This window comes from Pantherophis guttatus, chromosome 3, assembly GCF_059756535.1.
Source record: "Pantherophis guttatus breed Tessera chromosome 3, ASM5975653v1, whole genome shotgun sequence".
Taxonomy (NCBI): Eukaryota; Metazoa; Chordata; class Lepidosauria; order Squamata; family Colubridae; genus Pantherophis; species Pantherophis guttatus.
Genome location: NC_142065.1, coordinates 148,464,552 through 148,490,874, shown reverse-complemented (window position 1 = coordinate 148,490,874; position 26,323 = coordinate 148,464,552). Strand labels below are relative to the sequence as shown.

Below are 26,323 nucleotides of genomic sequence, written 5' to 3'. Positions count from 1 at the left end.
ACTACCAGTTCTGTGGGCATGGCTTGATGGGTGTAGTGTGACTTGGTGGGCGTGGCTTGGTGGGTGTGGCAGGGGAAGGATACTGCAAAGTCTCCATTCCCACCCCACTCCAGGGGAAGGATACGGCAAAATCTCCATTCCCACCCCACTTTGGGGCCAGCCAGAGGTGGCATTTGCCGGTTCTCTGAACTATTCAAAATTTCTGCTACTGGTTCTCCAGAACCTATCAGAACCTGCTGGATTTCACCCCTGACTTAGAGGGACTTAAGTTTTAGATAAACATCCTTAAGTTTATCTTCACACTTCCCCCCAGGCCTGACTGGAATCAATGAAACTTATATTCAACCGAACATGCACCTGATTGTGCTGTCTGGTAAACAATTACATAAAAGCAAATTGGTAAAGCCAATCATAATCGTATTACTGTCTTCCATTTCTAAACGATATATAAAAATAACAATATAAAATGCATCACTTGAGAACTGCTAAGTCAAATGCACTGAATATTGCTAAGTCAAATGAAAGACATTTGAACTGCATATATAAATGTTAAATTTGAGTACTGCGTAGTCTCTTCATTAATATTTCACTGAACAGAAGGATTTAAGATCAAGCTGCTTGCTGTCATCTGTTGAGTTAGATGGTTGGAAAGTATACAAGAGATGAAAAAAAACCTCAATAACTTTAATCTTTTTATAACCAAACAGCAATCTTGCAACTATACAGAACAAATTACTCTAAAGTGTTGTGTTTTTCTTTAATGGGCTTAGAAAAAAGTTGCCCCTTTTTAGTACGGTATTCTATTCCTAAATTTATTATTCATTTTTCATGAAATGATCTGTTAATTTGCTTTTACTTACTGATGTATTTTTGGGCTTCAGAAATTGGACTCAAAGACTCATACAGTTAAAAGAGTCTTTATAATTTAGCACCACAAAAAGCGGTGGTAGATACAACCCAGATGTTTTTTTGCTTACGTCACAAATGTTATTTTCAGACAATAAAGTAGGCTTCCAATTAGTAACCATTTTAGGTTTTTTTTTTTTTTTTTTTTAGCAAATACTTAAATTCCACCAACAAATTTGTTGAACTGGGACACAGCTGATGAGAAGGAAGATTTGAGTCTTATTTCTAAGCAGAACTGGAGGGGAATGCTAGCTCATTATGCTCACCTATATTTCCCTTGGTGTCACAACGGACTTTTTTCTTTGTTTCATGGCTTGGGCACCATTCCAATGGTTTGATAGCCAAGCACTCTTGATCTGTTTTCAAAAGACTGGAGATACAGTAGTTTGTGCTAAAAACTGGTAATTCATTTTATGAAGAATGTCCTAAGATTTGATGTGCATTAAATGTTATAGGGACAGATTTTTCAGGTGACTTCTTAATAACCTCAGTTATTGGGTACCTCAAGAAGCAATCCAATTTAGATGAAATATGAAGTGATAATTTGATCCATTTATGAAGAATTGAAATTGTGATGGGGATTTTAAATGAAGTATTGTAAGTGATGAAGTAAGATAAATAATTAATGTTATAATAAGAAATATAATATAATATATAATATATAATATAATAAGAAATAAGAGCCTTGGTGGCGCAGCAGATTAAAGTGCTGTTAAGTAACACCAGCTGCCTGCAATTACTGCAAGTTCGAATCTCACCAGGCTCAAGGTTGACTCAGCCTTCCATCCTTTCGAGGTAGGTAAAATGAGAACCCAGATTGTGGGGGCAATAAGCTGACTTTGTATAAAAAAGAACACTGTTTAGGGGGGGCCGAAAGCCTTACTAGGCAGGTATATACAAAAGTATGAAGGCTATTGCTTAACGCATTGTAAGCCGCCTGAGTCTCCAGAGAATGGCGGCATATAAATCAAACCAATAAATAAATAAATAAATAAATAAATAAATCAGGAATTAAGGATGGAAGTGATATTGTTTAAGTTAAAGGGTTTCAATATAAAAATTGAATAACATGAAGTATGTTGTTTATATAAATGGAGAAATAAGATAATTAATTGAAGCAATGTTATGAATTAGGATATGAAGGGCGGATGATAATATTGTTTATACACTGTATTAAGAAGAGATTAAGAGAAAATAAAAAAAGTAGGGAAAAATTAATATTATGGCAGAAATTGAAATATGTAAATTGTATTTGGAAAAACCAAAAAAGAAGATTGGAATGGATTATAATATATATATATATATATATATATATATATATATGTATGTATGTATGTATGTATGTATGTATGTATGTATGTATGTATATATGTTATAAGTTGTCTAAGATTTGACCCGGTCAGTACTCTGTTCATAAAATATGTATGTAAAAGGAAAATTTTTAATAAAACTTGTTTAAAAAGAAGAAGAAGAAGAAGAAGAAGAAGGAGAAGAAGGAGAAGGAGAAGGAGAAGGAGAAGGAGAAGAAGAAGAAGAAGAAGAAGAAGAAGAAGAAGAAGGAGAAGGAGAAGGAGAAGGAGAAGGAGAAGGAGAAGGAGAAGGAGAAGGAGAAGGAGAAGGAGAAGGAGAAGGAGAAGAAGAAGAAGAAGAAGAAGAAGAAGCTATCCAATTTATGAGCATCTGGCATCCATCTTTTCACAACGGAATATTTAATCTGAATATTTTGTAACATTGAATATAACTCTGAAACTTGAATAGGATTTTATGGTCTCTATGACTGCCCTTTCTTGTAAAAATGTGAACAGAGTTTCTCTCTCTCTTTTAATGCTGTAAAAATATGGATATATGGATATATGGATATATATATATATAAATATAGAAAATATTCCAATACCAATCAAACCATATTTTAATATAAAAGCTGCTCCTGAGTGCATTTGAATTTATTGTTTATTATATCAATAGTTTGGAGTCCAGCTATTATAAAAATCCAGATCCAAGTCCTGGACTTGCTACAAGAAATTCTTGCAAAAACAGATAATATTATCCACGCCCTCCCATTCAATTCCCACTGTGAGTTGACAGTGTTTCTTACCTTTATCAAATATTTCCTTCAGAACTCCTCTCTTAATAAGTTCCTCTCTGCTTTGCCTCATTGATATTTTTCTTTCAAGTGCTAACAAAAGGAAAAAAAAATACAAGTTGAAATAATAAACTCAAAAAATATTAGGAAAAACTGTTTTCATCCCTTGAAATATTTATATAATCCTGAAGACTTGAATAAACCCAAATTATGGAAATGCTTTTACATCTTCTATTTTTGCCAATATTTTCAACTTTATGAAAAGGTATCTGCCCTTATTGTCCTCCCATTAATTGATTTTACATCTGACTTTAATGTTAAGATTTCTGTTTGGTATGGTGATGAGCTGAATTTATGAATTTCCAAGGAGATCATCTAATCTTTTAATTGCTTGATTGCTTAATTAGTAAGCAGAAAACTTCTTTTGTTTTTCTTTGCCTAAATTACAGAGTTGTAGTGTCTTTCATTAGATTAATTATAGGTTTGAAATCAGGAAGACAGGGTTTGAAAACAGGAATCACTTCCTGCCCTTCAGAGGGACAGCAGCTTCTTCAGACTGTTGAAGAACAGCTGAAAGATTGAGCTGATGATGAATTTATTCCACGGGTGAAATCCAGCAGGTTCTAACAGGTTCTGGAGAACCGGTAGCAGAAATTTTGAGTAATTTTGAGAACAGGCAAATACCACCTCTGGCTGGCTGCAGAGTGGGGTGGAAATGAAGATTTTGCAATATCCTTCCCCTGCCATGCCCACCAAGCCACGTCCACAGAACCGGTAGGGAAAAATTTTGGATTTCACCCCTGATTTATTCCCAATTCAAAATGGAAAAAAAAAAAAAACACAGAGAGAAAACTAACAACTTTAAAGGCTCTCTCTCATGGATTATGGTTTTTTTTTAGAACCACTGTCTTTACACATATTTATCTGTGAATTAAAACTTTTTGGAGCTAAAACGAATACTCGATGCTTTCAGTCAAAAAATATTGGAGTTGAATTTTTTAGTAATCGATTCAATTGAGACAAAAGTTGCTCAGCTTAGTTAGGAAAAAGACCTGGTAAATTATTAGGTTGTCAACTGAAACGGCAGTAACAATAACACAGTGATCTTATTTTTACTACCAAGAAAAGACGAATAATTCAGCACAAATAATGTTTCTATTTTAATAAACCAATTAATCATAATTCATTTCTATTTTTTAATTCTTAAATTTCCAGTACTGAGAAAATTGGCAGAAAGGAAATCATTAAGAAGAATTATTGATTTAAAAAAATAATATGGTTCTTCTGAACATAAATAGGAAACTGCTTGTGTCTATCTATTGAGGAAATAATAGGCTTTGGGATTGTTGTTGTTTTAATTAACTGGATTAAAATGTAGTATTTTAATCCTTCAACCAGCATTTTTTCATAATACCTTGATTTCTCTTCCAATCATCATTCTATTCTATTCCCATTCTATTTCTCAAGGAAGCTCTTGATTAACACATATAGTGAACCTGACCTTGGAATTTCTGCTCTGTTTTAATAAGGACACTCTAACAATAAAATTTTGGAGTTATTATATGCTAATGATATTTTACATATTATTGATCATTATGAATATTTTATGTCAAAATGTATTAATATTGTGTAATAACACCTATTAGATGTCATTCTTCCCAAATAGACCAAAAGGGAAAATGACCAATTTTTCCCTTCTGGTCTTTTTTATTGTAAAACTACATTAATGGACTTCTGCAAGTCTGAAAGTAGAAATCTCTCCTTTACAGCCTGAAAAGCTAGAGTGATGTGTGTTCCTTCTCAGCATCTCTCTCTCTATTATTCAGTTGCAGGCTATGCCTTCTATTATCTGACCATTCCATAGGCAGCATTTCTTTGACTTGTCTCTCAAGGTCTTGCTCACATACCATTACCCCAGGTTATTCAATTTAATATAGAATGTATGAAATATGTTCTATGACGTCTGGATACCCAGAGGAGTTATGGTGAACGTTTGAAGAAAACTCTGCAAAAGTGGAATCGATGACTGCGGCAAACAGCAAGGAACCGATGAGCAGATTGGTTCCATGGAATCTCTCAGGATAAAGAGAGGATGAACATCCCCCCCCATACACACACGTGTTCTGGACCGTTGCTCCACATGAGCAGTCCTCAGGAGAGTCCTCATGAGTACCAAGAGATGACATGATTCAAACCTCACTTTCTAATCAAGCCATTGACTAATTAACTATTTCCAAGACATTAAAGACCTTCAGAATGACAACTTTGAAAATGCTGGATGTCTATCTTTAATCCTGAATGAAATAACATTTTAATTGTAAACGTAAGAATTTAAAGAATCTGAAATAAGTAGCAATCATGCAAAAAGCAACACAGTTATATTATCTAGCCCCTCTCATATCTTGGCAGAGATTTGGTTTCTTTTTCATTACAGCAACAATTCTACTATGATTCTAGTATTAAAACCATCAAGGTATATCTAAGAAGTCTTGGACAGAAATCAAAGGTTGATCATTATTCACATGGTAAACTTACATTTTGGGACAATCATAGTTTGAAACTTCCATGTAAATAGAGGAGTTAATTACTAATAGACAAGGCACTTACATACATGATATGGCATTGTTTTGTTTGGCTTTCAAATCCATATATTTGTTAATATTGTTTGGGGACCAAATCATTAATATGACTTGAAGATGGGAATGTGATTTTGAATTATATATTTAAAAGTGGGATTTGTCATTATATGGAAAACTATTTATCAGGCACGAGCTAGAACAAGAATGGTATTTTTTTAACAGTGAAAAAGAGCACCTATGCAGACTTGAGCACTTTTCAAATGCTTTTCTGGCCTTACTAGAAGTTTCCTTCCTTGAGGGAACTGAATTTTAAAAAAGGATTTTTCAAATTGCCATCTTCGTGATTATGTAGTTATGTTTTGCATAATTTTTATTTCATAGGAAAAAGTCTATACAATAACTGTCATTTTTCCCTCAGGCATTAAATGTCAAATAAGGTCGCAGTTTAGTTGTTATTGTAGTATATACCTATTGCTGCCAGTTCACATCAAAGGATTTTTTTTAAAAAAAATAAATCTGTGACCTTTCAGGAAATTTGCAAATCTCTTTATTTCCTGTTCATTGCAAGAGATAATTACACATGCTGTTCAAAGATGTTTCTTAAGATGCCAGGCCTGCTGAATCTATCACTGAAGTATTGAGTCCCACTGAGAAACAGGTGCACAGCTTCTGTGATTCTGTCAGGCATCAATAGCTATTTTGATTTCTCGTTCTTTCATCAAGAAAACCAGCACCATACATGTCATCTAAATTGAGTGCGGGATAGTTGTTACTATCATAGTTGCAAGTTACATAGTGCCATGAATAACTCCTTTTAGCTCTCTTAAAATCTTTTACAATGTTATTGTCTCATTGTCCTCCCTAAAGTCTAACCAATCCCACCATGTTTCATTTCCTTGACCATTTTTTAATACTTCATATCAACATAGCTCTCCAGACTGATTCTGCTGATCTTCATATGATTTTGCTTCCTTCATTTGATTCTGCTAAATATTTACCCAAACAGAGCTTCTAAGCGAAACATCCGTGCCAATACTTTTCTACACAAATGTCCATAATTATATTGTGACCTCAGAGAAAGCCACTGTTATTGTCTCTGGCATATATGGATTTCAAGAAAAATGAGTGATAAGTGAGGTATATTCTTCCTTCTAGAATATACCTCAGTTAAGCTGCCACAGTTTCTGGGAAGAGTATATATCCATTAGTAGGCACTAATCCTTCACCTGCAGTATAGATCTAATTAGATGCAAAGCCAGTGGTTGTATCTGATCAGAAGCCCAGATATAGTGGCTGAGAAAGCTATGTTTCCTTACCAAAAAATAGCTTAATCACTACATCAACACTTTTAAGAATCCATGTGCACACATCAGAAAATATGAGCAGTTTCAATTCTATGATGTAATATTTTCCCTATCAACATCAAAATGTTTTAGAGCAATGAGCCAATATGCAGAACAACTTATTCACTGACTGGCCAGCTACAAGTTTGTTTGGCAAGTTTGTTGAATCTGTGTTAATGAAAAAATGATCTGCATTTTAGCAAAGGTGGGAAACTTCATTGCTTGGTAAGAGTTTTCTACATTTACCATTTGGTAAGAGGGCTGGTACATTAATTTGTGGCAGAAGGCTATCTTGAAAACATAAACAAACCTGACTTTATGTGTTATTTGAGCAACTTCAGATTTCCTTCTAATAAGGACTGGTCTTTCTGCAGAGGAACCCAAGCTACCATAAAGTTCCCTCCCCCACTGAAATCTCTCCTCCACCTCCTCCTCCTCCTCCTCCCCTCCTCCTCCTCCTCCTCCTCCTCCTCCTCCTCCTCCTCCTCCTCCTCCTCTTCAAGCCAGTGTTGATTCTTGATGACTGCATGGACCAGTCCTTGCAGTTTCCTTGGCATGAAGTGGTTTTCTGAAGTGGTTTGCCATTGCCTCCTTCGTAGGGCTGATAGAGAGTGACTGGTCCACTCTCTGGCCTAGGTGCGATGAGAACTCCAATATCCCAGTTTGTAGTCCAGTACTTTAACCAACATCTAGTTTTCTCATGTAAATTCTTACTCCTACCAAAAAAGCTCCTGCTGTTAGCAAGGAACTTTTTTTTAATTCTTATTTTCAGTAGAAGGGGATTTACAGACTAAAAACTACTTTGTATTTACTTTTGATTTAAAGAATGTCTTGATGTTTAATATCAAATAAAAGGAGACTAATCATGGAGAAAATATTTTCCCACCTTAAGAATTAACTTAATAAAGTGTTTTTTCTCTAATGTACTTATTCAGGTATTATTTTCAGATAGTCTTACAAATCAACTATATAGTAAGTCTCAATGCCAGTTGGCAGTTTTTAGCAACTATCTTTGCATTTAAATATAAGGCCTTGATTGATATGTGCTTGGTTATTTTCCCCCTACCCAGTCTCTTCTATATTTTATGTTATGATGTTATATTATGTTTTAATTATTATAGCCATTGAATATATGGGAACCTATAGATTAATGTAATTGTCAAAGAAAAATGAGATAAATACATTTTTTGTCGCAAGGTTCAGAACAATGGTTCAATGAACTCTGGGTTCAATGAAACCCAAGGAAATACAAATCAGTGGCATCTGAACAATGCTAGAAGCCTTAGCTAACAGAGGGAAATGCACTGAGAAACTTCAAATCAGGTACATATAGATCTTTCATAAACTGAAAATCTGTTTAAGAAGAAAGTATTTTCTTGAAAAGAGAATGGTTTAGATTGGATAGAAATTCCAGAATGAATTATGCATAGGCAAACTGAAAAGGGATATTGAATTATATTATTTCTTGATAAAACAAAAGATGTTTATCCATAAGGCACAAAAGAAAGCCATTTTAACCAAACCTAGGCAGGCTTAAAGGTCAACCAAAATAAAGGGGAGTGGGTAGGCCATCTATAATGCAAGTGCTTTTTCCTTTTGTTTAATTTCTTTGTGAGAAACCACAAGCATGTCTTTGAGCTCTCCCTCAATTTGTAGCAGTGCCATCATCACAGGAAGCCAGATGGATGACATTTTCTACTGAGGGCTGGAGATTACCATCTCTATTACAGCCACCGGAACTATGTCTTTGTGGTTGGAAGAAGACATGATAACAGATTTGGAATTGTAGCTGAAAATGACAATGTACCTCTAGTTTTCCTTTCTCTGCCCTTAACACATAATTATAGGAACATGTAACATATTTTTCTACAGGGAGTCAAGGAATTTTTCATTTCCACCTTCTTATTATTAGCTTGTAAAGAGAGACACAAGATGTGGCAACATCACAATCATTTTTTTCCAGAATGAGGTGTATGATAAAAAAAATCAAAAAAATTAATACTAGGTTTTGTCATGGAATGTAATAAGAATATGGATTCCCAGGAAGGAGGAGGTGCATTCCAGAGGAATAGGAGGCAACTCATCCATGATCATGGACCATGATCCATGATCTTATGTCTGGAAAAAAGAGGATGAAGGCAGCTCCTTCCTAATTCTTTGTTGATGCAGTGCTCAGTTTGGGAAGATTTTGTCTATAGGTGTGAAACAATAAGTATGGAAGAATTGACACATGGCCTTCTTGGTTTTGGGCCTGACACACTCTGTGATGAGAAAGCTATTCAATTGTTTGGATAGTCCTCCCTTTCGCTGACCTCCATTGAGCATAAAATAATGCTGCATCGATCCATTTCATAGACAGTTTCATTGTAGTTAACTTATTTTTTGTCAATCAAGATTTCTGGTGAGATATAGAGAACCAAAGATGTCCCTGAAAAATGGGGATGACATTACTGCTGAAATTTATAGCTGCATGCAGGATCTGGGCCAGCAAAATGTCTCTGGAAAGAGAGATCTTCAGATTGCCCACTTATTTGTGTCAACTAAGCTTCAAACATAGTGAATAGGCTTCCTCATGCATCCAGATTTCAAAGTCATCCTTCAGTGTCAATGTAGGTTTCTTTCATTTGCAATTTCCATCAGCAAAATTATGTGTGTATCTAACCGAATGTTCCAGCCATACAGAGAAAAAAAAAGAACAATATGGCAGAAGCTGAAATAACAAGATATGGTGAAAAATGATTAATTTGAGATAAAGAATTATATAAAAGAGATGAATATGGAAAAAATGGGAAGATTGGAATAGATTATAAAGATCTATCTATCTATATATATTTATATTCCAATATATAAAATGTATAAGATGTGACACGGTCAACACTCTGTTCATAAAACATGTACCGTATTTTTCGGAGTATAAGACGAAAGTTTTTGGGGAGGAAAATAAGAAAAAAGCTGATTAGCAGGTGGATTGGCCTCCCGGAATACCCCCAATGAGCTGTTCCCAGAGATGAATTTTAGCAACAGGTTCCTTGGTTGTGAGCTCTGTGCCTTGCTTTTTTTTCCTGCCTCTGAAAGCCTCCGAAACAGAGCTTCAGAAAAAAAGCCTCTGAAGCTCTGTTTGGGGCTTTTTTTCTGAAGCTCTGTTTGGTTTTTTCTCCCTGAAGCTCTGTTTGGGGGCCTCTTTTCTGAAGCTTCATTTCTGATGCTTTTTTCAGCCTCTGAAACTTCTGTTTGAGAAGCTGGGTGGGGCTACATTCAGAGTATAAAACGCACCCAGATGTTCACCCTCTTTTTTGGGGGATAAAGGTGTGTCTTATACTCCAAAAAATATGGTATGATGAAAGAAAATTTCCAATAAAACTTGCTTACAAAAAATAATGACAATGTGATGAATTGCTTACAAAACCCATTTCAGGTATTTTCACACTTCCATTAATAGATATTTCTATTAAGGAAGAAGGAGAACATCGAAAGGACAGGTTGCATTTAAAAAAACAGAAACCTAATCTCAGTTTCAAACAGGTGTGGAGCAAGGTGAGAAACATCATATTTTACTTGGTTGAATAGCAAGAACATTATGTATTTAGTCAGTAGTCCTTAACTGCAAAGCAAGCCATATTAGGATGTTCTAAAAATAGCTATCCCAATCATGTCCCCTGGATTAATCACAACAAAGGGTATCAAGCCACCTGGAAAATTCAGATACTCAATAGACAGCAGCAGAGGTTTTCTGCTGATTTTCCACTATCAAGTGATCCTCCAGTGGCCAGCCTATGCATCCCAGATCTGGTGATCCTACCAATGGTCCAAATAATACAGAACAGCTTCAAGCCACAATTTGGGTCCTTTACATCAGCACAGATGCTGCAGTTTAGAAGTCAGTGTCATAACCTGAAAGTAAAGTGGGATTTACTTTTAAGTAGGCATATGTAAAATTACACTGCAGGTACCTGATAAGCCTAAATGACTCCTAGAGATCTTCCAATACATAAAATATTAGACTCTCTATCTCTCGCCTCTCACCAAGCTTAAATCTAGGAAACCAATTTGGAATAACATACCACAGTCTTGTGACATAGATGAAAAATGGCAATTAAAATGGGTAACTTTTAATAACTACAACAAAACAGATCACACAGATCCAACACAACCACTTCTAGGAATGCAGTTGCCTCCCAAAATATGGAGCCATATGAATAGAATCAGGACAGGCCATGTGGGGAATGGCCAGGAGTCAGCTATGTGATTGCACTGGAACAAACTAACACATATAAAAGACATAAGAATGTCTCCTAAGGAAATTTCAAGGCATCTGGGATGATCACATCGCAGCCACACTAGAAGCAGTTAGATGGCTAGCTTCCTTAGATATCAATTTATAACATCTATCCCATTGCGATTCTATGGCTCCATATTATGGTGATCTGTAGAGAAGTATACAGAGGGCCAATATTATGGTTTTATCTTAATTTAATATATTATTTCCTATATTCTATTGTCCATTTATACACACGTGTGTGTGTGTGTGTATGTGTGAGTCTGTCTGTCTGTCTGTCTGTCTGTCTGTCTGTCTGTCTATCTATCTATCTATCTATCTATCTATCTATCTATCTATCTATCAGTGGTGAAATGCGAATTTTTTTGCTACTGGTTCTGTGGGCGTGGCTTGGTGCGTGGCTTGGTGCGTGGCTTGGTGGTGGTCATGTGACTGGATGGGTGTGGCCAACTTTTTTTTTTAACTATTTAAAGCATTACCCTCATCTCCAAAAAAGGGAATAAAGAAGACCGGTGAAACTGCAGACTTTTGAACTTGTCTATGAATGGCACAAGTAGAGGATAGGGAGACCTCGTTTGGTGGTGGCATATTTGAAAAGAATCTGGTATCCTTATTGACACAAGTTAAATTTCGAGCCAGTGGTATCATGCAGGTCTTGAAAAGGCAAATCTTATCTTGGGGTGCAGGAAGAACATATATCACAGTTTCTTTCAAACAAAACTGGAAATGAAATAATTATTAGAATGGAGAACCTCTTTTGATTTTGCTTCCTTCAACAAAAAGGCAACTATATACTGTTAACTATTATATTATTAATATAATAACTTTCCCTTTATTGAATGGAGAAGCTATTTGAAACCGAAGTGCCAAACATTAAAGTACTTCCTCCATCAAGTCAAAAAAAATGTCCGGCATTAATCCTATACATGCTTACTTGGAATATCTGAATAAAGACAATCTGATTTGATTTCAAATAACAATGCACAAGATCAAAATATTATATTTATATTTTATGTGAGCAGTTCACAATGGAATTTGCTTCTACTCCATGTCAAACCCTCCCCAGTAAATGAGATTTAAGAATATTGTAGAAGTAAATGCTGAACTTCAATTACAAATTATGACATACATGAAACACTGCAGGTATGTAATTATTCATTAACTATACCAACATGAAGTACAGATTGCTGTTCAGGAAAGATAAATGAATGAAAACCAATCATAATTTCTATGAGGAAGCCTAATACAAACTTGTAACATGATTCCTCTCACCTACTTCAAATATGAAAATATATAAAGGACCCAATCAGTGGTGGGATTCAAATTTTTTTACTACTGGTTCTGTGGGCATGGCTTAGTGGGGGTGGCAGGGGAAGGATACTGTAAAATCTCCATTCCCTCCCCACTCCAGGGGAAGGTTACTGCAAAATCCCCATTTCCTCCCGATCAGCTGGGACTCGGGAGGCAGAGAATAGATGGGGGCGGGGCCAGCCAGAAGTGGCATTTACCGATTCTCCAAACTACTCAAAATTTCCGCTACCGATTCTCCAGAACTGGTCAGAACCTGCTGCCCAGTAGGTAAAATGAGGACCCGATTGGAACCACCATGTTCCTAACAGTTTGCTATGAATTAGAATCTTGATTTAATGGATTCCTTTAATGTGCTTCAGACGCAAGCAGTGGTGGGACTCAGCCAGTTTGCACCACTTCAGCAGAACTGGTTGTTAATTTTCTGAGCAGTTTGGTGAACTGGTTGTTGGAAGAAATTATAAGAGCAGAGAACCGGTTGTTCAATTATTAGAATCCCACCACTGGACGCAACCAACCAAAATTTCTGTCTAGACATCATCCCAAAATAACAGATAGGACAATTGTCTGAACTGAAGTTGTCTGGATGAGTCAGTTCAAGTTAAGTTGATTTTATTTTAATTTTATGATACTTGTATAGATTTATGTCAGTTAAGTAATTGTTACTTAGTACTAATTAGTAAATAAATATTTTATGCATGTATTATTGTATTTAGTTGAGAACTGGAAATAATGGAACACCATTAATTTTTCATCCCAGACTTGCCTGACTATTTTTTGTTTAATTTAATATCCAGCCTGAAAGTCTTCTGAAGTCCCCTGACCTTTTTCTAATATTTGTATTAGGTTTAAATATGGCTAAAACTTGAACATAACGAATTCATTAGTTGAAGCTAGAATGTTCATAATTCTTTAAAGCGAAGTGAGTTCTGCCTTAGAATCATAAACATTCATTTTTTAAAAATTCAAATTAAGATAATTGATATTCTATGCCCTGCCTGCACAGTATATATGTAGTTGAGGGGGACAGACTTGCAGTCAGTATAGCAATATACAGTGCTCCATTTTTAAAAAGTTTTATTCTTTGTTTTAAGATTTATTTACATACAAAAGCATGCCTTGTAAAATAGGCAAAAATGATCCTGGGTTCTCATTTTACCGACCTTGGAAGGATGGAAGGCTGAATCAACCTTGAGCCGGTTAGGATTGAACTACTGGCGGTCGGCAGAATTAGCCTGCAATACTGCATTCCTCTAACCACTGCGCCACCATGGCTATTGCATTAGTCGCTGTTTCTCCTAGTCATAAATTACTTTAGGGTCAAGAATAGATAATTCATTGTTATTAACATGAGACTAATTTCCCTGGGTCTAGGGACTACATGCAGATGAAGTCAGTAATTCTTATTTCTAAGTATGCATTCAATGGCAACAATTTTTGTGAAAATCTTGTTTATCTAATGTATTCATAAAATTAATAGCAGATTACTGTAAGATTTATGGAATAATGCTCAACCTCCAAAAATAATTGCTTTAAAATACCTAGGGAATTTAAAAAGTTTGAGCACATGCCCTTGATCTTTCTCTGAACGTCAGTACCATTTTAAGTTGCCTCTAGGAAGTTTCCACTTGAGTAAAACTTGGTGAATAATTCAGTGTATAAAAAAACAACACAAAACTGACATAACTGCCCCCTATGAAGATTAGCTTTCTGAAATCTTGTAGACTTTTACTTCTATTAAATAATTGCTTTTTGATTAAACAGAACACAGGGAGTTTGATTTAGTTATTTTAATGTGTGGATAGGCAAATCTTAGGCTGGTAAGTATATTTGGAATTCTGACACCGTATTCTGAATTCTGAGTTTATTCAAAAATTGTTTCAGGAGGACGATGCACCTACAACTTATATCATCAGGGATGTCCACAGGGTATGGTTAAAAATGTCAAGAGGGCAGCTGTGACTTGCAATTGAAGTTCTTACTGCTTTTTATGAGTGTTGTGACACATACAAAACCAGGTAGAAGTTTGATTGCACTAGTGAGTTGTCATCTTGACTTTTTAAATCATCCTTGGTTAGTGCATTTTGTAGTAGCAATATGGATTTTGTTGTCTATAAATTGTTACCTCCAGGATTGTAGTCACCAGGCTGGCCAAGTGTCCTCCACACCTATTTTAATCTATTTTCCAATATTGCAGACTGCCACATACATCTAACTTTTCCATAAATTTAAACTGTAAAACTGCAAAACCATAAAGACACATCCTATTACTCATTAGAATCAAGGATAGCATTAAGAGAACAAAATGCCAAACAGATGGCATGGAATATGTAGGTATTAATCTCCAAAGACTTGTCAGAACAGGCATATTCTAACAGTTTCAGGAAGATATCTTAAGTTAGAGGTCAACCTGATCTTGGGGGAGGGAAGAGAGCTTATTCTAAAATGTCAGAGCATAGAGAACAGCCTCTGCATCTCTCAAACTGAGGGTACCCGAGACATCATCTCACAAGAAGGATGAGCAGATTGGCAAACAGAATTTGGATGAGGCTATCTCATGGACAACTGGTATCCAAACCGTGTAAAGTTTTATGGATTTAAGCCATCACTTTCATTTGTACTCTAGTGGACTGTTGGAAGAAGCTCTTCTATCCATTCCAAATCATTAAAAAAAATCACAAGAAACAGAGAGCTGATATTTTGGTATTGTCATCTTCACACCAAAGATCAACTGGCTTCATAATAAGCAAGCTAACAGTTGGAGTCCTCATCTCTATAATAACAGATTCTTAGTTCAACTTAAAATAGAGAGTTTTGGGGCTAGCCCAAAACATTAAGCTGTTAGGAATGGGGAAAAGTCAGCTTCAGTTATGACTTTCAATATTTCGAGGTAGTAACATTATATTTTAAGCAGAATTGGAGGTTAGAAATAATAGTAATACATGCCACCGTGATCTTTTAGAAAAAAAACATAATGTAGATATTTCACACAACTTAAATAATTAGCATATCATTATATAGATTGAAAGTGCAGATTGTTACATATCTCTCCCTCTCCACATATACATTAGGCTATAGATATTTTATACAGATTGATACCTACTTTTTAATAAGCAAGACGTCACAGAATATCTATCAATAATATTTTGGGGTTTTTTTTGCATTACACTTAATTTTTAAATATTTTATTTCCATAATTTCTATCCCTACTTTCTTCCTATATTGTGGAAGTAGCTGATTTAAATGTACTTCTTAATTTAATCAGACAATTTTTAAGTTGATCAAAAGAGTTCTAATGGGTTGATTGTGGGCATAATTTCATGTTTCAAAAAGCAATTTCTTAAAAGTATGCCTGAATGAATGAAGAACTGGGCCATATGCTTGTTCAAGTAAAAGTTACATTTCTCAACGTCCTTGTTCACAGTACCTTTTGCCAACACAATACCCTTCAAAGAACACCAGGCCAAGTTAAGATACTTGAGTTGTATTTAAAAAGCTAAAGCTTTTTTATAATTAGTTGTTGCTATGGCAAGACTGAGTTTTAACTGTAAAAGTATCTGCCATTTACAACATGGCAAAGTCACACTTTTCTTTTTAGCTAGAGACTATAAACCAACCAGTGTTGCTCTCGTCAGTAGGCTAAATGGAAATTTGACGATAGGACTTGTGGCATCTCACATAATTACTACTTGCCAAATTATGAGGACAAAAATAATCCAAAGGTATCTATTTACAAAGTCATGCAATGAGAAAGATTTGCATAAAATCCATTGAGAACAATATTCTGAAACTTGAAATAACAGCAAATTAGGACAAATTGTTTGGAATTAATTTCGCCGATTAACATAATAATATTATTCCAAAATTCAAAGAAGGAAGTAACAATGCATGCTATTAAATAAGCTAGGAAAACCAATGGAATAATTCCTTTTCCATCTTCTCTGCTCTCCAGCACATCTTCATTTTTCAGCCCCCTTCCCCCAGTTCTTAAGAGGCTTGCAGCAAATTCTTATATATCACAATTTGATTTTTTTTTTAAAGTGTTAGCTGTCAAACAGCGACATACCCTATCTGTCACTGGATCAAATGCTATAAAGTCATAGCATAATCTGGATCACACATTGGGTTGCTTCAAGGCAATATTTATTTATTTATTTAATTTCTATATCTGCTCATGTCAACCAAGTAAGTCCAAGCTTTGGGCAACTAACAGTTCTAAGACCATGAAAACAATAACAAATATTTAAAATAATAAAATCATCCAAAAATAAATATATACAGCAACCAAATAGTTACCTAGTAACAGTAAAGCAAAAAAAATGAAAAAAAAATGGAGTTCTTATCATATTTGGAGCATTAGGCTCAGGTATGCCACCATGTTTTTAAAAGTCTTACAGAGGGCCAACAGGGTTGGGGCCAGTCTATTCTCCAAAGGGAGAATATTCCACAATGCAGGAGTTACAGCAGAGAAGACCCATCTGCTAGTCCCGCAAGCCGACACTATTTGTCTGATGGGATCTGTAGCACGCCCAATCTGCTTTTTTTTAAAATTAATTTAATTTTGATTTATATGCCGCCCTTCTCCGGAGACTCAGGGCGGCTTACAGTGCGTTAAGCAATAGCCTTCATACTTTTGTATATTTATACAAAGTCAGCTTATTGCCCCCACAAACTGGGTCCTCATTTAACCTACCTTAGAAAGGATGGAAGGCTGAGTCAACCTTGAGCCTTGGAGAGATTCGAACCAGCAGTAAATTGCAGGCAGCTGTGTTAATAACAGGGTGCTTTAAACCACTGTAGTACCAAGGCTCTTGGTTGATAGAATTGGACAGGTAAAAACTCATGGAACCTGGTCCCAAGCTATGTAATGCTTTAAACTAACAACTAGCACCTTGAATTGCATTCGGAAATTCATTGGTAATTAATGAAGCTGATGTATTATATATGGTGTGTGTCTAGGACCAAGACTACTTGCACAACAGGTAGTCCGCATCAGTTGAAATTTCCAAATGCCTTTCAAGGACAACCCCTTTGCAGTAATCTAAATCAGAGGTTACAAGGGCATGGGTGACAGTGAGCAGGGCCTCCTTAATTATACGTTTTAAGACCCTGATACAACTTTTGCTTGAATAAAGAAAATAAAGAGTATTAAAGATTCATCCCCCCATGGTGCAGCATGAATATGCTCTGAAAACTGGTTTTATATGGCATGTCATAACTATACTTCTGACTGTCTTTCTTCCATTGAGGGTGTATGCCATTGTGCCTCTTCTTATTTAAGTCTGCCTCCATGGGTTATGTTTAAGTGCTGCTGACCATGGCCATTAATTAATTAATTAATTAATTAATTAATTAATTAATTCAATTGCTATAGCTGCCCATCTTAGCAAATGATTCTGAGCTGCTCACAATTCAAAATATATATTAAAATTAAAACATTTTAAAAACATTTTAAAACAGTAGAAGCAGTAACTGTAGCATTTTATGTATAGCTTTTTCTCTTCAGAAAGAAAAAAAAAAGCAAAATGGTATTTTTAGATAGCTAACTTGAAAGATCTCAGAGCCATCTGTTATTCTGGGTTATGTTGTTCAAAAAATGCAGAGGAATCAATAGAGTGACTGAATAACTAAAACTAACATAATCAAGAAATTAATCAGATGATATTGGAAGTGCAGGAAGGACTGCAGTTTTTTTTCATAAAATAGTATAATGGTGACATCAGATGCATTCCATTGCCAACTCTTTATTACAGATTTTGACAAAATGTTGTCTATTTTTTTTTAAAGCTGAGTCCATGTCTTTGCATTTGTGAAATCAAAAGGAAGACACTACCCACTCATGTTCATGCTCTTGTTAGAAACTCAGTCCAAGATCTCAGGCTGAATCGAAAAATCTAAAGATACTGATATATCCACTCAGTATGTTCACAAAAGTGATGGCAGCCACAATGATGCTACTGAAGCTCTGCCTGTTTTTCATGAGGGCCGTGTGTGCAATATACAGGTAGTCCTCAACTTATGACCACAATTGAGCACAAAATTTCTGTTGCTAAGTGAAACATTTATTAAGTGAGTTTTGCCCCTTTTTACGACTTTTCTTGCCACAATTGTTAAGTAAATCACTGCAGTTGGTAATTTAGTAATACGGTTGTTAATGTTGAAACTGGTTTCCCCACTGGCTTTGCTTGTCAGAAGGTCGCAAAAGGTGATCACATGACCCCTGGACACTGCAACGGTCATAAATATGAATCAGTTGCCAAGCATCTGAATTTTGATCATGTGACCATCAGGATGCTGCATTGATTGTAAATATGAAAAACAGTCATAAGCAGGGGTGCTATTCAGCATGTTCTGACAGGTTCTGGAGAACCGGTAGCGGAAATTTTGAGTAGTTCAGAGAACCAGAAAATACTACCTCTGGCTGGCCCCAGAGTGAGGTGGGAATGGAGATTTTGCATATCCTTCCCCTGCCACGCCCACCAAGCCACACCCACAGAACCGGTAGTAAAAAAAATTGAATTCCACCACTGACTCATGGTTTCCTGCTTTCTTGCCTGAAATGAACTGTTGTTCTTTGAACAGTCACTAAATGAACTGTTGTAAATTGAGGACTAACCTGTAACTTGTCTCTTAGCATTATGTCTTAGTTTGGGAGAAGAACAGCTTCTTTTTTGTTTCGGTGAATAAAGTGTTGTATGTGGTCAGATTCAGAACACTTAATTAAACTAAGAAGTTCTAATTAAAAAGAATGTGATGTTCAACCAGGAGATGGCTCTGGCTTCCTGTCTTCAGGCAGAAGAAAATTACGAAGAAGACTATATATAGTAGCTATAGTTACATTATAGACAGATGGAGAAGTCTGTTTATATATTTGTTAACTGGAGCCTAGTTATGAAACTCGATAGACACCTCAATAAAATAGAGTGAATAGGAACACTGAAAGCCAGAGTTTCTATTATTATAGAGTTTAAAAACTGCTTCATATTCAGGATTTAAAGCACACATTTCATTTCTATCATACAATGCTCAACAAACAAATACAAACTCCATTAAAAAAAATAATAGACATTACACTTAACATAAAATTTACCTTTCGTTATAGGACCCTTAATGTTCTTTATGATATGCTTTCACATACGCAGATGTGTGTGTGTATACATATGTGTGTGTACATACACACATACCTCAAACCTCCTGTCAGCTCTCATGCCAAAAATTGCTTTTGGTATTTCTCTGCAGAAATAGCCAGGATTTGAAGGAAAGCCAATATCCACGTGCATTTTGCAACAAATTTTTTCTTGAATAATAAAAACCCTGTGAAGTTTCTCTAAACAAATTAATCACCCGGCAGTGTAAAATGGAGTTACAACTTTGCTGGAGAATATCAGTCATGTAGCTTTCACATGTTGGTGCCGCAGCCTTTGTAAAGGGATGTAAAAAAATAACACCTCCAAGACAGCAAAGGGAGGCCGCTTTAAAAAAAAAAAAAAAGGCATATAATTACACATGCTGGAAAGGCAAACCAACACCTGTGTTAGCAGCACCTTGGCTTTGTGCAGCTGCAGTGAAAGGACAAAGATATCACAAATCACAGCTTTTCTTCCCTGTTTTGGCATCCTCTGAAATATACAATTAGGAACATTTTCTTCTGCTGCTTCACCACTAGTTCATTGCTCTAACAACAACAACAACAACAAATCAAAGCTTTTAGAATTGGTGGAATCAGGTGAAAAATACATAGTGTCTTATTAGAAAAGAAACCAGCTTTTTCTTCTACTAGTGTCTCCACGCATACACACTTAGAGGACTGCAGGGTTTTGTTCCAGAATAAATTCCCTCTGAATAAAAGGCCAGCAAATCTGTCTTCCATCCCTCATACAGCTGCTCTTTTACAGCAAGCTTCTATGGCACTTTCCCCCACTCTCCAAATAAAAACGCAGAAGGGTTCCATGCAGTGGTGGGTTCCTCCCAGTTCGGTCCGGTTCGGCCGAGCCAGTAGCAGTGAGGATATGACGTCACCGAACCGGTTCTCCCCCCCCGCCCCCCCCCACCCACGTTATTCTTATCTTTTATTTGGTCCCACTCCCAATCTATTGCTGCCTCCTGAGTCCCAGCTGATGACTAGAGGGAAAAAAATTGTTTAAACTCTTGCCGCGGGGCTTCAAAGGGCCGTCCTACAGCTGATCAGTGTTAAAAGCAAACAAATGAGTTGGGTCGTAAGTGCGAGGACTGGTCGTAAGTGTGAGGACCTTCCAGAAATGACTGACCAGCTAGCCATGCCCACCTAGTCACATGACCTCCAAGCCACACCCACAAAATAAGCCACGCCCACAGAACCGGTAGTAAAAAAATTTAGAACCCGCCATGATATCTTTGTCAGGCGCAAGAAACTAGGAGCCAGGATGAGTTCAAAAGTACTATGAGTTTATTTTATGCTACTTAAACCCAAGAATCTGAACTACTAACGATCAAGGCAAATCGAATAACAGAATAACAGGGTTGGGAGGGACCTTAGAGGTCTATTAGTCCACCCCCCTTCTCAAGCAGGAAATCCTATACCATTTTAGACAAATGGGTGTCCAATCTCTTCTTAAAAACGTTCAGTGTTGGAACATCCACAACTTCTGGCGCAAGATCAGTGGTGGGCTACTGCCAATTTGGGTGAACCGGTAGTTCCGACAATTATCCTGTCCTACATTTCCTTCTTTCTGGCTCAGCTGATTTCCGTGCCTCCGCTGTTCTACTTACCGGGGCTGACTTAGAAGATAAACAGCTGAGCTTCAAATTGTGTATTTTAGCACGTTAGGCAAAGCACACGCTCACAGTTGTTAAACTGGTTGCAGCCCACCACTGTGCTAGATAATAGTCAACGGAAATCACAGAGGGCTGGCCTTTTGTGGGAGCATAGTGACTCCAAACTGATGACACATTTGACCCCTCCCTCAGGCTCAGCCTACTCATTTCCTACAGTGTTCTGGTAGAAGAACTGAAGCAATACACACTGCTCCAACTCCAGTAACTTACATGAATCCACTGTTAAGAATGTTAACAAAACTCCACCCCTGAAGAACAGCTCTTTGTAACTACAGGTAGTTCTTGACATATGACCACAATTGGCACCAGAATTTCCATTGCTAAGCAAAGCGATTTGTTAAATTAGTCACACCTGATTTTATGGCCTTTTTTTTTTTTTACCAAGATTGTTAAGTGGGAATTACCACTTAATATCATTAAATGAATCCAGCTTCCCTCACTGAGGTTGCTTGTCGAAAGCCAGCTGGGAAGGTTGCAAATGTAGATCATGTGACCCTGGGAAGCTACAACTGTGGTAAATACACGCCGGTTGTCAACTGCCTGACATAAGTGTGAGGATTGGTCATGAGTTTTCTCAGCGGACCATATACTGGTAGATAGCATTTTTTATTTATTAATCATATTTGTATAGCCACAAATCTCACATTAGAGTATTTCTGGACAGTGTATAACATTTTGCCCATTTATGAAACCATGCCCTGGCAGCTCTGGAGGAATTCAACTTTATTTGCTAATGTTTCTCATGTGTATTGAGATTGCTGAATTCCAACTACCATTTAAAGACTCTAAGGCAATATTTATGTGTCAGAAGAAGCATGGTTTAAGAGACCAAGGGGTGAGCTGTGAGCAGAAGTGATGTGCCTGCTGATTTGTGGTCTGATTTGTGTGCTGGCAGCACCAACTGCTGGCCCTGAGCCTAGTCATAAAGAAATAATGCTGGTGGGAAGATATTTGGATCTTACATACATTCCGATCTACATAGGGTGCTGTCCCTTTAATCATGCTGCTCTGGAAATCCACATCTTCCTCCATCAACAATGCTTTTTATTGGAAGAAGTTCAGGAGTGAGAGGGATTCTTGCTCTTTCAGAAAACATCCTAGTTAGCCCTAATCCTTCTCCGACAGTGCAGTGAGGCCTGAAAGTCAAGGGCAATGCTCATTTTAGTTCTGAAGGCCTTGCGACTTTTCTATTGCTGTTATTGAGAGAAACTGGGTTGGAAAAGGTTGGAAGGCAAAGAAAAGTACAGAAACAGCTTGGGAAGACATCTGTGTACGGTTGTTTCTGGCAAAGGAGATGCTGGATAATGCTGAAATATTCCAAATAATGAATTTGTGCTCTTCCTTTACTGATTTAGTTTTCTACATGCTTTAAACAGTTGAGGAGAATTAGTCCTCCCCCTCAATTTCTGGCTGCCAATATGAAAGACAATTACATAACTTCCTTCATCTTAAATGTATAAAAGCCTTAATATACCCTGTCTTACTTTTAGCCATGAAGGCTATAATTAAAGCCAGGAGCTCTGGATATGACTGCAAATTCTAATTGTCGGCAGTCTTCTCACAAGGTTATATAATCCTAATTAAAATTAATTTTGGACAGCAGAGGAAAAGGCAAGAGACAAGAAACATGCACAATCATATACATGCACACCATTTTTGTTTCATTACAATGGCTTTCCATTTCAAAAACTGCAGCCCATGTATTCCTGTGACACAAATACTTTAAATTAAGTGACTGCTGTGGCAATAAATAGATTGTCAAGGACTGACAATGAGGATGACTTATTAGCCAGTGAAAGCACTTTTTAAAAGATGAGCTACTTGCAACTGAGAGCCAGTTTGATTTGATGGCTGAAGTGGTAGGCCAGAAACCAAGAGACACTGAGTGTTAGGTCTCCCTCAGGTACGAAAGCTGGCTAGTCAGTTACTTTCTCTCAACTCAGTCCACCTCACAGGATTGTTGTTGTTGGGAAAATAGGGGTCAGGATCATTAGGTAGTATGCTGCCTTGAGTTGGTCAAGATAAAAATGGGATAAAAATTAATAAAAATACTCCATTGCTAAAATATCCAAGTATATTGCACCAGCAGAGAGGAAATATTTCCATTGAAATATTTGTGTTTGTGTCTTAGACTAAAAGAAACAATTTGTCTCATTTTTAATCACCTTTCAAACTTAGGAATTGAAATCCAAATGTTAGGAAAGCACAATGGAGAGTTTGCCTTAAATATTAACCGAATGATTATGACATAAGTTTTAACTGACAATTTCATTTGATCAGATGTGTAGAATATTATCATCAATTAGGAAATGTGCATTTTAGGCATGAATATAGAAAACTACAAGTAAATATTGCAATACAATCCTAGTCATCTACTGAAGGGACTTATTTCTTGAATATTTATCCTGTATTATGAGCTGCTATATGAAATTAAGCAATACTGTTTCATAACAATCTTCGATGCTAAAAGTGGTATTCAAAATTGGTGACAAAAGTTAAATTAATGTTGATTACATTTTGAAGTCACGGTAACATTTATATTAGGGGTGTCCAACCTTTACAACATTAAGACTTGTGGACTTCAATTCCCAGAATTCCAGAGCCAGCCATGATTTATATCCCTGATTTATACCATTTTCAGGAATCTAAGTCTTAAAGTTGCCAAGATTGGAGGCCCCTGCCCTATTCAACATTTCCAGTTCAAAGTTTGGATGGTACAGCACACAGGACAAAATGCTATTAGCATTTTGCTAATGGCAAATGTCATCTTCTCCCTGTTTTGTCCTTGCCCTAAACTCATCCCATTGACTCAGTTGGTGGTACAGCTGAGTGCTCAGCGATTTAATCGATTGTTTGTCAATAGGTTGCCTGAGCTCTCTACGGGGAGAGCTGCAAAAAAGAGACAAGGGTCAGGAAAAGTGACAGTAACCAAACCATGAAGTCCAGGATAAGAACAACATACTATTGTGTGGTACAACCAGTTTTTCCTGGATATATCCTTTTTTTCCCAGTCCTGAAATTGTTGTCCAGTTGTATTTTCAAAAATATCAAAGGCTCCAGGATTTTGTTATGATGTAGCAGATGATCTAACAAAAAGGTATAGGAAGAAAGCTCTTCTTCTCCCGATCACTTAGAAGCCTCAGGATTGGGCTGGGAGAAGGGAGAGGTTACTTTCCCTGCATGGAACTGCTATCAGTTGTTGCAAATTGTTCATGGAATGGCCTTATATCTCTGTTAAGGGTATTTAGGTGAAGGCTAAGCATTTTGGCCCAATCTTGGATATCTTCTGCCTATGCTCATGGATTTATTGAGAGAAGTAATGATAGTTTGCAGCTTCTAATTCTTGTCTATTCCTTTCAGCCCGTGATGCAGCCACTGTCAGCTCAATGCAGCACAAGTTTCAGGCGTGTAAATCCAGTCCCAACTGCATGTCTGCCTTCAAGAGATGCTCTAACACAGGGATGTCAAACTCACAGCCAACGGGCTGGATGCGTCATGTGCTGGCCACGCCCACCCCCAGTTTAGCAAAGGGGAAAAAAGTCATGATACATCATGTGACAACGTCTGGGGCATCTTCTGTAACAAAAATCAGGAGCCCTGGGAGGAGGGGTCCCAAAAGTCAAGATGCCAGTTATAACTTTGTGACCAAAGCAATTGCACTTAGACTTACAATATATACCACTTCGCAATGCTGTACAGCCCTCTCTAAGTGGTTTACAGAGTCAGCATATTGTCCCCAATAATCTGGGTCCTCATTTTCCTGACCTTGGAAATATCAAAGGCTGAATCAACCTTAAGTCAATGAAAATTGAACTGTCAAACTGCTGGCAGCTGGCAGTCAGCAGAAGTAGCCTGCAGTACTGCATTCTAACCACTGCGCCACCAAGGCTCTGCTTCTTTTTACATCATGCAATACATATTAAAAGCAGGTGGGGCTTCAATTGTTTCATTTATAGTTTAGGGTCTGATGTTAACCTAGAGGAAGAGTCCTGCACTCATTATTTGGATGCTGTGATTTAGGCACAGGGAAGGATTATTCCATAATGGCAAATGCTACTTCTAGTCCCAGTTATTTTAAATTTAGGACCCGAGAGACAGAAGGCATGCAGGGATGGGAGAGCATGAATTATCTAATTAAAGTTCTGCTATGCACACAGTGCAATTGGATTCAAGCAAACCCATTTTTCCCCTTAAGCATCTCCTTTTAAGAAAGTTCCAATAAGGTCATCCTACAACAGTGCCACAGAAATTTTAACACCAGCAGGAAGGAGATGAGGGCTGAATAATGACAATGCTTGCAACAAATAACATTTTATCCTCAATGGAAAAAAACATATTGTAAAAACAGAGATATATCAGGGGCTGGATCTCCATAAGTAGTGATTGCCCTGATAAACAGAGATGGATGAGCTACAAGTCGCCTTGTAATGAGATTTTACAGAAAGAAAAAAGGCAAGTCAGGATAGATTCGGGATTAAAGGTGGTCCTTGTCAGTGGTGGGATTCAAGTAATTTAACAACCAGTTCTCTGCCCTAATGATTTCTTCCAACAACCAGTTTGCCAAACTGCTCAGAAAGTTAACAATCGGTTCTCCCGAAGTGGTGCGAACTGGCTGAATCCCATCACTGGTCCTTGTCCTATATTAGTAGACTCCGGTGAACTCATTTGTTTCTGATATCTGATTAGCGTGGGATAGCTGTCATTTTTATAGGATTTCAGCAGCCTTTGAAGCAGAGATGATTTCTCTAGATTCTGTGCCTGTTTGGTGTGAGTTATATATTAGTCTTCCATAAAAGGCACACATTCTACCTCTAAAAGAAAACTTTCCTCAGATGTCAGAAGCTCTTTTCAACCAGGTAAACAATGCTTGTTTTGAAGTTGGTCCTTTTAAAGCCAATACATTTGAACCTTACATGAAAAGGTTGCTTAAGATGCTTCCTACGTGACCTACAGAGGTGGATATCATTGATTTCATTTAGGAACTGTTGTAAATTGTCACAGTTGTTCATGGAAC

General features: G+C 36.8%; 1 protein-coding gene across 5 annotated transcripts in view; it reads right to left on the bottom strand.

Annotated features, from left to right (window-relative positions):
• Positions 1-26,323, bottom strand: part of PHACTR1 (phosphatase and actin regulator 1) — a 258,904-nt gene that overhangs the window by 45,155 nt on the left and 187,426 nt on the right. For all 5 annotated transcript variants that reach the window (XM_060682103.2, XM_060682105.2, XM_060682106.2 and 2 more), the window contains one exon: positions 3,002-3,082. In XM_060682103.2, the coding sequence (XP_060538086.1) occupies positions 3,002-3,082 (81 nt within the window). The remainder of the gene's footprint in view (positions 1-3,001; positions 3,083-26,323) is intronic.